The sequence below is a fragment of the Vespa mandarinia genome, chromosome 1, assembly GCF_050613455.1.
Source record: "Vespa mandarinia isolate Hongniang chromosome 1, ASM5061345v1, whole genome shotgun sequence".
NCBI lineage: Eukaryota > Metazoa > Arthropoda > Insecta > Hymenoptera > Vespidae > Vespa > Vespa mandarinia.
In genome coordinates, this window is record NC_140810.1 from 18595001 (window position 1) to 18610000 (window position 15000).

At 32.1% G+C, this 15000-nt stretch overlaps 2 protein-coding genes across 6 annotated transcripts in view; one reads left to right on the forward strand and one right to left on the reverse strand.

The window, feature by feature from the left end:
- The window catches only part of Sirt6 (sirtuin 6), a 4197-nt gene extending 4041 nt beyond the window's left edge, over positions 1 to 156 (forward strand). Inside the window, exon 7 of the mRNA XM_035871295.2 lies at positions 1 to 156. This exon is cut by the window's left edge and continues 597 nt beyond it. The gene's annotated coding sequence lies outside the window, so the exon portion shown is untranslated.
- Positions 157 to 3162: 3006 nt separating this feature from the next.
- LOC118443804 (uncharacterized) overlaps positions 3163 to 15000 on the reverse strand; it is a 19623-nt gene continuing 7785 nt past the window's right edge. For 2 of the 5 annotated variants that reach the window (XM_085664664.1, XM_035871288.2), the window contains exons 3-5: positions 10234 to 10409; positions 5338 to 9822; positions 3163 to 5154 (exon numbers count right to left, since the gene is read on the reverse strand). In XM_085664664.1, the coding sequence (XP_085520790.1) occupies positions 4594 to 5154; positions 5338 to 9822; positions 10234 to 10409 (5222 nt within the window). In that variant the 3' untranslated portion in view covers positions 3163 to 4593. The remainder of the gene's footprint in view (positions 5155 to 5337; positions 9823 to 10233; positions 10410 to 15000) is intronic. The other 3 variants (XM_035871291.2, XM_035871289.2, XM_035871290.2) reach the window with 3 other exon arrangements.

The following is a 15000-nucleotide window of genomic DNA, read 5'->3' on the forward strand; positions in this document are numbered from 1 at the left end:
TAACAGAGCTTCTGATTTATTTGTATAAGAAAATCTTTTCAAGATAAGTTTTTAATTTATATGAAAAAAAAAGAAAAAGAAAAAAAAAAAAAAAAGAAGGAAAAAAAAAAAAAGAAAAAAAAAGGAGAAAAAAAGACAAGGGGGAAAAAAAAAGAAGGAGAAAAGAAGAAAAGAAAAATCATTTTTTACGAACCAATAATGCGAGTGCTTTCCAAATTGTAAATATACGGTCGTGATCTTCGAATTCATTTTCTTCCATTTCAATGAATTGTTATCTCGTCAGCTTTACATCTATTACGCGTTTAAGCAAATATTGTTAGTATCCATTTTTTTCTCATAGTGTACTATACTATCTCTCTCTCTCTCTCTCTCTCTCTCTCTCTCTCTCTATCTATCTATCTATCTCTCTCACTCATTCTCTCAATCTCTTTCTCTCTCTCCTCTCTCTCTCTCTCTCTCTCTATATATATATATATATCTATATCTATATTTCTCTATTTTTACTCTATACGTGTTGTATACTAGAAGCATAATTTACATTTCAAAAAAGCAACAAGGTTGTGCATATAAGTGAGTAACTTTTTGCATCTTTTCAATAAATCTGGAAGTAGAAATCTTTGGAAAAATGTGTCAGACGAGTAACGAAAAAGTCTCACATTTTATCGGCGATAGGTAAAAGATGAAAATGAGAGAAAATAATAATAATAATAATAATAATAATAATAATAAAAATAATATTAAAAAAAAAAAAAATAATAATAAAATAAAATAAAAGAGAAGAAAAGAAAAAAAGAAAAGAAAAGGAAAGGATAAAATTAAAAATCTCACGCTTGACGGCATGATTAATACCGTGCACCGCAAGTAACGAAAAATCTTGTAATATTTGTATGTAAATAGCGACCATTTGCTTTCATTTTTTCAATCGATATACATTATTGAACAAATTATCGTCATGTCGATAATAAAATAAAGCTGTCATAACTACTTAAACTGTCGTTTAAATCTAAACGAGTTAGTGATATGATGATAAACCTTCCTGTAAAAAATTAGTACACTCCGTATTCCCCCGATTGATCCATATACTAAATAATAATAATGATAATAAAAATAATAATGATAACGATAATAATAATAATAATAATAATAATAATAATAATAATAATAATGAATTAAAGGGGCGAATGAAATTTAAGAAAAAAAAAAACAAGAAAAAAGAAAAGAAAAGAAAAGAAAAGAAAAGAAAAGTAAACAAAGAAATAATGATAAATAAATAAATTAACTCGAATGGAATTGCCTCGATAAATATATTTCCTTATAGTTTACATACTTCTTAATATTATATTCGCGCGTGTTATATAATATAATATTTTATCGATACAATTAATATGCATGTGTCAAAACGAGATCAAAGATGAAAAAAAATATTCTTAAGTATACGCATCGTTATCCCGATTTAACATTGATTAATCGCGTACTAGTCATAGACGTTGTTCCTATTATAAAAGAATAAATACTACAAATTTAAGGATGAATTATCAATATTAATGATATATTGTATGTGTGTCTATATATATATATATATATAATACGTTTATATATATATTTATATATACACATATATTTATATATATATATATAGAGGCTGAGACGTAGAAGAGAATGATGAAAAGGATCTATAGTGATTGATGTTGAGAGGAAACACGCACACAAATTGTGGATATTAACGAAGAAAGAAAAAGGAAAATAGAGAGAAAATAACAAGGAATAGGATTCGTTTATCTTCTACTTGGTTCTTCCATCCATTGTATCTACTTAAGCCTAGAGAAGTGGACTTGATAGAGAATGATCAACTAAATCGTAAATATTTGGTAAAATTCTATGTAAATATCGTTTTTCTTTTTCATAGACAAAGAAAAACGTAATCACTTTGTAGCTTTTTTGTATTGATATTTTATTAATATGTTTATAATATAATATATACATATATATATATATATGTATATATTATATACGTATATATATGTATATATTATGTTATGATATATTAATAAAAAATATTTCATGTATTATATATATATATATATATATATATATATATAATATTATTTCTACAAGTGAAATAAATTGGGCTATCTATATACATTAATTTTCTTATGCGATCAAATATAAATTAATCACACATAGATATGTGTATAATGTATAATAATATATTCATAAATTCTCTTTTTTCTTTTTGTTTAATTTAATTAATTTTGGTTGTTTTTATTGAGGAAACATTTATGTTTTTTTTTTATATATATATAAATCCAATTTCCTAATATTATTCGGTGTAGATTTTTAATTGAAAGTCGCATAAGAAAAGCATGCCAAATTAATATAATATAATATAAATGTTTGATAATTTACAAATACAGTCTATAAACCATCAAGATATATACAATGACATCTTGCACATTTACCTAAATTCCCACGTGCTCTGTAGCTTTCATTTTTTTTTCTTTTCATTTTTCTTTTTTATTTTTTTTATATTTATTTCTTTCTATTTTTCATTCGATCGAATTTCGTATTTCTTTTTTTTTTTTTTCTTCCATCGTATCGAATGTTATTTTCCGTCAAGTTTTATTCAGTAATATTCATATTTTATATATATATATATATATATATATATATATATATATATATATATATATATGTAAGAAAAATGTGACAAATCTGGATTTTTACTTGAAGTGAGACCCATTCATATTTTATAAAAGTTTATCTATTCAGTTATTTTTTATTATATACAGACAATCGTAGTAACAACAAAAAAAAAAAAAAAAAAGAGAAACATTGACAACATCGGAGCTTGTATTTGTAATAAATAAACAAAATTATACTCTTGGACGCATTATATACAGACAAATTTTTCATTGTAAAATAAACTCGGAAAAATAACACAAAATACATACATGTATAATAAAACAAATTTGATCGAATGAAAAAGTAATTATATATACTTATGTGTATATATATATATATATATATATATATATATATATATATATATATATATGATTAACGTTAAATTATATATCTGAATTTATATATATATATATACATATGGCTCTTGTAATTCTTATTACAATGTTTATTACTTCGTTTGTTTTTTTTATTCATTTGTTGTTTTTTTTCTTTTTTTTTTCTTTTCTTTTTCAATAATCTGAATATCTCATGTCGCCATAAATTAAATAATACGATTAAGATCACTCGCTCAAAATGATTTAACGATCGATCTGAGCTTTTTCATTCTTTTTATTTTTTTGTCTTATCTAACGAATGCTTGAGGAAAAAGTATAAATATTTAAATATTTTTTATTGATATATTTGGTTTTTATTTCATTGGATCATACTTCTATATCGTATAACTAAAGCTAATTACTTACTTAATACTAAAAAAATGTACACACATTATATCTATATTTATATCTATATATATGTATAGATATTCATATATGTATATATATATATATTCTTATATGTATACATATATATATATTCTTATATGTATACATATATATATATACATATACAGACACACATATATATAGATATAGAAAATTTTCACATATATACACATTGCAGAACATGAAACGTACATACACTTTTGCGTGTTATAAGTGCACATAATATGAATTGAAAATGAAATCTGCGCGCCCTTAGGATATGTATATGCAATATATAGGAAAAAATACGCGATTCGAGATTAAAATGGAAAGATAGAAAGAAGGAGAGAGAGATAGAGAGAGAGAGAGAGAGAGAAAAAAAAGAAATAAATAAATAAAAATAAAGATGAAACAAACAAACAGAAGAATAAAAAGAGATGAAATAGTAGATGGAAATTTTTACAATTTTTAATTTTTAATTTTTAATTTTTTTTGTTTTTGTTTGTTTAATTTTCTCATTCTTCCTTATGCCTTTAAAATGATTTAACTCGAATACGCGAATATATTTTATACTTTCTCTAAAATATTTTAATTATAAATTAGATAAAATTAAGAACGCGCGAGACTATACATATATATACAATGTCAAAACTTATTGAATTATATATATATATAGAGACATTGATTATAAATTAAAATTAAAATTAAATGATGTCATCAAAGCCACGCTTGTGAATCAATTGCGTTTTGTCTATAGTGTTTAAAAATGATGATCGAAATTGTGTCGGATGTCATTGCTATATTGAAAGGAAAGAAGAAAAAAAAAAAGAAGAAGAAAAAAAAAAGAATGTATGTACACCTTTCTTTCGACGAGCGTATTCAAAAATTGATAGAACGATTATATAATATAAGGCACGATTGTGAATAAATATTAAAACGCAAAACGATGGATAAAAGTCGAAAGGAAAAGAAAAAAAAAGAAAAAAAAAAAAAAAAAGGAAGAAAACAAATAGACATAAACAAAGAAAGTATTATTTTTAAGCGGATTGAGAAAATGAGATCTCCATTTTTTAAATTCTTTGTTTCCTTTCGACGTATTTTACACGTTATATACGTTTTCTTTTTTTTTCTTTTTTTTTTTTTTTTTCTTTTTTTTTATCGTACATTTTCATTCGTGGCTACGTTGTACGCCTAATAATTTAGCGGCATCGTCCGGTGATGCTTGTAGAACCTTATCGATGAAACTTTTATCGCGTATGCCCAAAAGATTAGAGATCAAATCGTTGTCGGTATTTTCGGATAATTCAGAATTGACATTATGTTGTGTATTGGTGGTCAATTTGCCGGTAAACGTAGTTAATTTTTCGAAGGTATTAAATCTCATGAAACCACCGGGAGCAGCATCGCCAGTTGCTACCGACGACATGATTCTATCTTGTATCCTAGAATTGTTGATATTTGTTGCCATTAATACCGGTGGTTGTTGTTGGGTACGTGGTGTTATCGTTGGTGGTTGAGTAGGTGAATTTTCTTCGTCGCCGCTTGTACCAACGTACATTGTAGAGTCGACCGATTCGTGTTTTTTACGATGACGTAGCATGCTGTGTTTCAATGTGAATCGTCGAAAGCAAATATCACAAGAGAATGGTCTTTCACCAGTGTGTGTTCTCATGTGACGACGGAGATCCTCGGCCGACCAAAATCTTCTTATGCAAAAGGCACAGACCACCTGTTGAAAATTAACAATAATAATTTCATTTAATCTCGTTATAATATTTATTATCAAATTTTTCTCTCCTTTATTTCGTACAGAAGATATTCTTGTTTGTTTTTATAATAGATATTATGTACATTCACACACACACACACACACACACAGAGAGAGAAAGAGCAATAGATATAAAGTACTTACTTTTCTATTACTGTAATCTGGGAATCGGCCTTTTCTTTCTTCCCCATCGCTAAGATGTTGCTGCGGCGGTGGCGGAGGCGGCGGTGGTACCGGCTGATCTTCCAAACCATCGATATCCATATCCATTGCACCTTTAGCAACTAACATTTCGTACGATTTCTTATGATTCGTTTTAATATGTTCCAAACAATCGTGACGATCGGCGAATCCGCAATCACATAGATGACATTTGAATGGTACGTCGTTAGGACCGGGCGAGGATCTAGGGGATGTTCTTCGTGATCTTGATAATTCATTGTTAGTCGGTGATATATTGGAATTTGGTTTTTGCGTTTCTACCGGTGATACCGCCTGCTGTTGTTCCGTATTTTCTGATATACTGGACGATTGGCTCTCGTAATCGCTAGGATCGTTTTGTTTTGTTGATTGTAAAGGACTATTTTGTGGTTCGCTCGACGGCGATACAGATCTTGATTTGGTTTTGCGCGAGTGTTTTGTCGAACGATGTTTCTTTAAATTCCCTAACGTCGAAAAGGTCGAACTCGGACATTGATTACATTTATATGGTCTCTCTGGTACATTTCTCATTGAGAACGTATTGTTCGTATTTATTGCCTGACTGTCCGGCGATGATGAATTTCTAACGCGTCGTATTTTGTTAGGATTTGTTTTGTGCTTTCTCAAAAGGTGCCGATCGCAATTTGATTTGGTGGTGAACAAAAGTGAACAATATATACATTGATAGGGCTTTTGGCCCGTGTGCGTAAGAATATGTCGTCTAAGGGACGAAGTCCATGGGAATGGCCGTTCGCAATATGGACATATAACTCTGTTAGGTGCCATTGAGTAAGCAGATTTCTTCTTCTTTTTTTTCTTTTTTTTCTTCTTCGCCGAGGCATTATTCGAATTACCGGAATTCACCGAGTCCGATTTGTCCTCGCTTCCAGAATTGTTAAAGTCGCTCGTAGATGCGACCAAACCTTCCTCATCGCTCAGATATTGTGGTTGAAAGTGTTGATATTGTTGAGAGGCATTGTCCAATAATTCAGAAACGCTAGCGAGATCAGCGTTATTATCTTCCTGTTTATTTTGTACGGTATCCGTGCAGATGTCCATTTTAAAGGTGTGCCTTGAATTATTATCTCCGGATGTATCCTCTGTTTTAACTTCAAGGGTATCTTCGTTTCTAGATGTTCGGCCATTTTCATTGGTATCATTATTTTCTTCGGTCTGTTCATTATGAAATACGTCGGATGAGTCTCTTTCTAAAATTTCCTCCTTAACTCCGACGTCTTTGTTAGACTCATTACCTTCCAATTGTCCTCTCAACAAACTCGTAGAACGTTCTCCTTGTTCTTGAGATTCTTGTATCTCTTTATCCGTAGGATCCTCGTCTATGATCAATTCTTCGTCGGTGTCGTTGTCGTCCATTTTGTTTGCCTTCAATTGTTGCGCCAAAATTGCATATTTAACTTGATCGGAAATCGAATGTCTACCAGATTCTATCGCCGACGATGATTCCGTTTTGGGTAGTATATTGGAGTAGGATTGCGATGCTTGTGAATTTGACTGTCCAGAATTTTTAATTAAGGTAGGATGGTTCGCAGGTGGTCTACCTCTCGTCGAATGACCACCTCGAGGTCGTTGACTCCAAAATTCAGGATGTTGCTGTTTTATATGTCGCTCCATGTTGCTACGTAAGGTGAATTTAGCCGAGCAATGTCCGCAAGAGAACGGTCTTTCTGTACGATATCTTCGTTGCTTTTGTTTCGGCATTAGAACTCCATTCTTTATGACCATTTTAACCGAATTCGACGAAGGTGAATTATCCGGCTTCTCGCGTGGCGATAAATTTTTATTGGTCATTTTGGAGGCCAACAATTTGGTATAATCATTTTGCTCGTTAACAGATTGAGACGAGCCATCGTTGGATTGAGGAAAACCGGCAAAACCTGTATTTCCATGAGACGAATCGACCAATGTACCACCACTGGTCAATTGTAAGCCACGGGCGAATTCCTTTTGAATTCTGTCCCTGATGTTAAGGTCTTGTCCAAATAGGTGTGGATTGAACATATAAGGAGATAAAATTCCAGCATTTACTCCTGCCGAAAGTGATCCTAAATTGCGATATATCAATTGGGCATTGGCATAGAAATTCTGTAAGGAAGTTGCCTGTGAAGTTCCTTGTGAAGTACCAGGTGAAGTTCCCGGCGAAGTTCCCTGGCTTGCTTGTAAAAGAGCCTGTGTTAGGAACAATTGGCTCGTTGAATCGTAAAATTCTCTTCGATCATTGCCAGTATAATGCTCGTTCGATCTAGAAGAGCCAGCACCGTTTTTCTCCTTGGCTTTTTTACTCAAATCTAGAACGTCCATGCTAAGGTCCAACGGTCCGTCCTGGTTCGAATTTACGGCGTTAGGTACGTTAGACGTTTTCTTCAAGTTAATCGGACTAGCTTGAATTCTTTGGTGCATATCTATTTCAGTATCATTGACTAGAGACACGCTTTCGTTAGATGACCTTGATTCAAGATCATCCTCAGCCCTTCCACTCTGATCTTGAGATGTAGTGACCTCATCTATATTCCTTGGAATAAGCCCAGCCGATGGTATGCTCGATCTCGAATAAGTATCGCTTGTTTCGCAATGATTAACGATAATATTCCGAAGAGACGAGGCCAATCCTGGGCTAGATAGTTTTGCCTCGTCTATCACTCTAATATCACTTTTCGAGTCCATCGGCATCGACAGATAACGTTGCTGCTGCTGTTGTTGTTGCTGATGGGAATCTTCACGGTCATTCGGATATATCAAACTTTTTCTTGGTTCGTCCTTTGTCACTCTTGGCGAACTTCTACCGATATTCTCATTCGTCGAATCCTCATTCGGGTGATATATCAGGACACTTTTAATGTCTTCCCTGGTTAATTTACCATGACGATTTCTAACGTGCCTCTCACAGTTTGCTTTTGTGGTAAAAGCATAATTGCAAAGCGAACACTCATACGGCCGATCACCGTTGTGAGATCTAAGATGCCTTACGAGGGTGGCCTTGTCCGTACTCGTATAAGGACACATGTTGCATGGATAGGGTACTCCAGGCGCAACGCCCATATGAGCGCGATTATGTCCTTTCAAAGCTCTCAAATTGGGAAATATGGCTGTACACAATCGGCATGGGAATTCTCCTTTCAACTTCATCTTCCTGAATTCGGCAGCGAATAAATCCTGAGCTTCCTCTTCGTGATATTCCGATGACATTGTTCCTGATGAACCAGAAGAACCAACGCTCGAATTAAATTTCATATTATTCTCGGGTGTACTAGCATCCGAGCGGGGAAAGTTTTGTAAAATTGGGCCCGACGTAACGGACAAAATGCTTTCTATATCCGCTAAATCCTTTCCGTCTTTAGCCTCTGTCAAAGCAGCTTTATTGTGTAATTCGAGGCCCGCAAAAAAATCATCCCTCTGTGATTCCCCGACATCTATCGGTCTACATTGCAAACTTGACCTACACTTACCACATTCATTTTGGTGTTCTTTCATAGACTTGAAACAAGGAAATGCCCTTGAACACTTGGCGCATTGAAAGTTGGTACCTTCTCCGGATGCTGGCCGATGCATCGCTTGCTCGCACATCACCCTAGCAATAGTTGGGAATTTAGCCGAGGTAAAGTCAACAAAAGTTAAATCGTCGAATCCTACTACGGAATTACGTAAATTTCTCGTAGGGATACCAACGGGATAGTCAGAAAAATGAATCATATAACGGTGTAGATTCAATACCCGATGATTTTTAAAAGATAAATTACAGGGTTCGCACCTTGCCGTGAATTCTGGATGATTTTGTTCCAAATGTGTTTCCAAGAGACCGCTCGTAGCAAAATCTTGCCGATTACAAACTGGACAGTTGTATGAATTTTGTGCCTGTACAGGCGTACGTTTGATCTCGGTTCTGGAATTATTTAACAATATCTTGTGTTTACGTGGGCTATCATCTTCTCTGGTAAAAGATGGTGACTTTCTTTTCGCCGTTAAATTCTTCGCCAATCTTTCTCTTATCATAAAATTTGGCGAAGTTTGTTTCGATATCTCGTTGTTGTTATGCTCTTCTATGTGCTGTCTTCTAGATGAGTTTTCCGAGTCGTTACTAGTACTTTCCGATTCGGTATAACTCTGTGGTGGTGATCTTTCACCGCGGTGGGCACTTTTAACATGTCTATTCATATTACCATTAGTTGTGAAAGCTATGTCACAATATTTACACTTGAAAGGTCGTTCGCGCGAATGTACGAGAACATGGCGGTCCAAGGAACTTGCCGAACTCAATACTTTTTGACATATAGCACAGCAGTAGTCTTCCTCGCCGCCGTATTCTGTGCTCCTTGGTGAATTATGTTCCCGTAGGTGATTTGTTAAATCGTGGGTTGTCAAAAGTATGGTCGGACAAGCTGGACAAGGATGCGCGCTTTCGGGTAAATCAACCTGTAATAAAAACGTTCAAACTTTGTATATATACCCGCATATATATATATATATATATATATATATATATATCCTATAATATTTATTTAGATTTATTATTAAGAAATTTATTCGAAGGACGATATTGTAAAAGAGAAGAAATTGAAAATGAAGGACGATATTGTAAAAAGAAGAAAATTTTTTACAAAAAAGAAATTTTATCGATTATTCGAATGAAAAGTTTTCCTATATTTTGTTGGGATCGCGTTATTTGTTTATTGATTCTTCTTCTTCTTCTTCTTCTTCTTCTTATTATTATTATTATTTTTTTCTTTTTGTAAAATTGTTAAAGCTATTTGTTGTGACGAAAGAAAAGAAAAAGAGAATAAAGAGAGAGAGAAAAAAAAAGAAACAAATAAAATGAACATTTACACTTGACGACGGAGATACTGCTGTATCCACTTGTGTCTCAGTCTGTTCTTGCTCCTGTTCTTGTTCTTGCTCTTGCTCTTGCTCTTGTTCTTGTTCCTGTTCCTGTTCCTGTTCCTGTTCTTGTTCCTGTTCTTGTTCTTGTTCCTGTTCCTGTTCCGGTTCGTCCTTTATGGTCACTGCAAAACAAACGAGCAAAGAAAAAAATTATAAAATTCGAATAATCAATAATTAATATTTTCACTAACTATTTCTTAACTAACAAATATTTATATCTATATATATATATATATATATATATTTAATTTAAATATAATTATATAATAAAATATAAATATTTAAATAAAGTAATTATTCTCCAAATTAATAAATAATTTAAGATATGTCATATATATATCTATATATATATTAATAGTAACTCCTTCATGTTATAACATTTTATCTCCTACTTCCTTTTAAAGGCGTGATTCAAAATCGAATTGAACAACAGTCGACGAGGATGTGGCAATCCGAACCGCAGATCTTCGTGTTTTATTTGGTAAGATGGGGAATGAATTATTAAAACGAGACTTAAATACGTAATACGTAAACGATATTACGTATATTTTTATACTCGATCATTGCGGAATGAAAGAAAAAAAAAAAAAAAACAGATGGCACAAGTTCCGTCTTTCCGCGTTTTTAAAGTTACACATAAACAATAAAATATCTTCGATATCTCTCTAATGAAATATTCATCAAATTTTAATAATATTCTTTGAAATAGTTCGAATAGAATTAGATCGATCTCTGTAATTTCTCTTTCTCTGGGTGCAATAGCATTAAGAAAAAAAAAAAACAAAAAAAAACAAAAGTAAATAAATAAATAAATAAATAAATAAATAAATAAATAAAAAGAATCAAAAGAAAAGAAGAAAAAAGAAATCGTCGATCGATCCGACTTGAACTCGTTAGAGGAGGGAGCCCGAGGAGGAGGGTTGGGCCTGGGGGGAAGGGGCGGGGGGGGGGGACGAGGAAAAGTAAAAAAAAAAATATATATATTCGAGAAGAAGTTTCTTGCTTATGCGACGTTGTTAAGAGACCGTGATAAAGATAATTCAATGAACATTTTCGACGATAACGTTACTCGATCGGATTCGAGCTTTCGAGCGATAAAAGGGAGAAATTAACGAAACGAAAAAGAAAAGGAAAAAAAAAAAAAAAGAAAAAATAAAGAAAATGGAGAAAAAGAAAAGAAAAAAGAAGAAGAAGAAAAAAGAAAGAAAGAAAGAAAGAAAGAAAAAATGCACCGGATCTACCGTCGGTGCTTCTTTTCTTGCCGAGCTAAGGAGTCGGAGTCTTAAAAAGTATGTCACCGACAGGACATCAATCCGACGCTTTCCGGAAGCTGATATATGTACGTAGGAAACCACAGCTGTAGCTCGAAAAGCAAGATCGAAAAAACATTTATCAGAATTCTCGCGCGACGTTCACAACCACAACTTCGCGGTATTTTTCTTTTTATCTTTTCTCTCTTTCTCTCTCTCTGTTTTTTCTCTCTTCCATCTCTGGAGGAAGGATCTCTCTGCCTCACAAAGATGTCTTATCGAAATTTTTACTCGTCGTATTTCCGTTCTTTCTTATTTTTTCCTTTCTTTTTTTTTTTTTCTTTTTTTTCTTTTTTTAGAGTAACCATCTCTTCGATTCTATATCATTTTTTTTTTTTTTTTTTTTTGGAGAGGGGGGACTATATAAGTTATCGATCTTTAATGATATAAATAGATCGATGATTAAACTTTATCAAGTAAAATAATGATCCATTGGCTTTAGGGCTTTGTTTGTTTTTACTTTTTATTTCGTTTCGTTTGATTTGAATTTTTATTTCGTTTCTTTACTCTGTAAGCTCGAGAAAAGTTGGAATAATAAATCTGTAAAAACAAAAAATAAACAAAAAAAAAAAGAAAAAAAAAAGAACAGGAGGACGAAAAGAAAGATCGATTAATTGTGCGAATCGATGAAAAAGAAAAAGAGAGAGAGAGACAGAGAGAGAAAGAGACAGAGAGAGTGAGAGAGAGAGAGAGAGAGAGAGAGAAAAGAAAAAAGAAAAAAGAAAAAAAAATCGATCAAATTTTATCGGATATACCTACCTACCTACCTACTTACTACCTGACGACGGTAAGTGTGTCAAGCCAAATGGATATTCGTAATATACGCGAAAGATAAAGTCGATAAATCTACGCGTCGATTTTTCGGCGAAAGCCATCATGCGATAACAAATCATCACGCGGAGGAAGCTGTCGATTAGGTTAACGACAAGTAAAAGTGATCGAGAAAGCGATTTTTGCGATTGAGAATCCCCAAGAACACGAGAATTCGAAAGATGTGATCAGAGTACGTGTTGCGGAAAAAAAAAGAAAAAAAAAAAAAAAAGAAAAAAAAAGGAAGAAAGAAAGAAAAAGGAAAGAGAAAAAAGAAAAAAAATATAAAAAACAGCCGAAAAAATCAAACTAATATAAATCGAAAATCCCTCCCTTTTATTCATTCATTCCTTTATATATATATATATATATATATTTTTTTTTTTAAGTATCTACAAGACTAATTATTATTATTTGCACTTGGATATCGTATTACCACGTGGTTCTATACTTGTACAAAACCACGAATAATATATATATATATATATATATATATATATGTACATGTGTGTATATATGTATATATGTATGTGTGTGTGTGTGTGTGTGTGTGTGTGTGTGTGTGTGTGCACGCGTATTTTATGTGTGTATAACCGAAAGGAACCTGCTTCTTCATGGCGCCTAACACAGAAACCTGCTCACCATAATACCTGCGAGACTCGATGCGTCTGCTGCCGACAGGTGACTTCATTCACGCACGTAAATCACGCGCGATCGGAACGGAGAAACGAGTTTTGCTGCCTTTTAACGTTCGATTTAACCTGCGGTCTGCGCTCGTGCTTGAAATGCTCGATACCCGGTAGCTTTGGATCGGCCGATCTTTGACTATCGAATTGAAATTGGTGGGGAGGTTTAAATACCATTATCGAAAGAGTCACGTCTTTAATTCTAAATAGGCTATTTAAATAACTTTACAAACCGATAACTATTCGACAAATTTAATATATATACATACATATATATATATATATATATATATAATAGTCATATATATCGGGAAGATTTTAATTTATTTTATAGAGGAAATTTTGGTTTTTCCTCTTTTTTTTTTCTTTCTTTTTCTTTTTCTTTTTTTTTATTTTATTTTATTTTATTTAATCTTTTATACCTCATACTATTTCATATCTATTAATAAAATTGTTTGATATGAATGTTTTGGAATAATTCATTGTTCATGATTTAAAAAAGAGATCTTTATTTAATTTAATATATGTAAAAAAGAAAATATATATATATATATCTTTTTTGCAAAAATAAATAAATAAATAAATAAATAAAAAAAAAAAGGACGAATATTTTATCCACGCCTTGGATTGAAAAAAAAAAAAGGAAAAAAAGAAAAAAGAAACAAAAACATTCTCGAACGGAAGCGTACGCAGATCGATGGAGTTCGCGCAATAATCCGAGAAATCGTGATCCAATGAGAAAACACGATCGATACCTAAGACTAGACTTCGGGTAGTAGACGATGGAAAAATAGAAATCGCATTTCGTGGTTCACGGAACGTCGTAACGATTGGTCTCCGGTCTCCTCGGGTGATCGTTAGAAATGGAAAGCATGCCGAGCGACGTGGATTTCGAAAGGTTTGCCTTTAGTGGAACACCGAATTTCTCTCCTCGTTACGATCAATTTTCTTTAAGAATTTTTCCTCGCTAAAATTTCTTTCCTTCGGAAATCAATTATCCCATATAAAAGTCTCAATATCTAACGAATTAATCAATCAACTGTCGATATAATACAAGATACGTCAAATTCAAACCATTTACATTTTTATTTAATTTACCTATGTACTAGTATATACATACATATATATATATATATATTATGTATAGAAAACGAGAAAGAAATAGATCAATTTTTCTAAACGCTTATCTATGGACACACAACATACAACATATATACACACTCACACAGGCACATGCAAATATACGTACCTTGACTATATATACATAGGTATCTTAATGAAGAAAAGAATTAAAGAAAAGGAACGTTTAAGTACATTTCTCTTTCTTTTTTACCCCCTGTCTACTATCCTTCCCCTCGCCGATCTCATCCTCGCAAGAAAAAGAAACAAAAAAAAAAAAGAAAAAAAAAAAAAGACAAAAAATGCAACGAAACCAAAGGATCACGTTAAAATCATAGAAAACGATTTAACACTTATATTATCTACACGCAGACGCTAATAATATATTCTTGAAACTTTCGACAAAACGAATCCCTTTCTTTTAACAACCTTTATCGATTTTTCTTATCGTGGAGTCAAACAAACAAGCAAACGAACAAAATGAGATGAAACGAAACAAAAGGTACATAAGAACGAAAGAAAATTAGATTTGTATAATCTTGCTATAATCAGAAATTGAAAAGATCAAATGGACGATAAAAGAAATAGATTAATATTGGATAATATGAAATAAGACGAAAACAAAACTAAAACAAAATTATAAATAAAATAGAACAGAATAGAACAGAACAGAACAGAACAGAACAGAACAGAACAGAACAGAACAGAACAGAACAGAACAGAACAGAACAGAATAGAATACAATAGAATAAAATAGAATAGAATAGTTGTAGAATAGAATAATATAG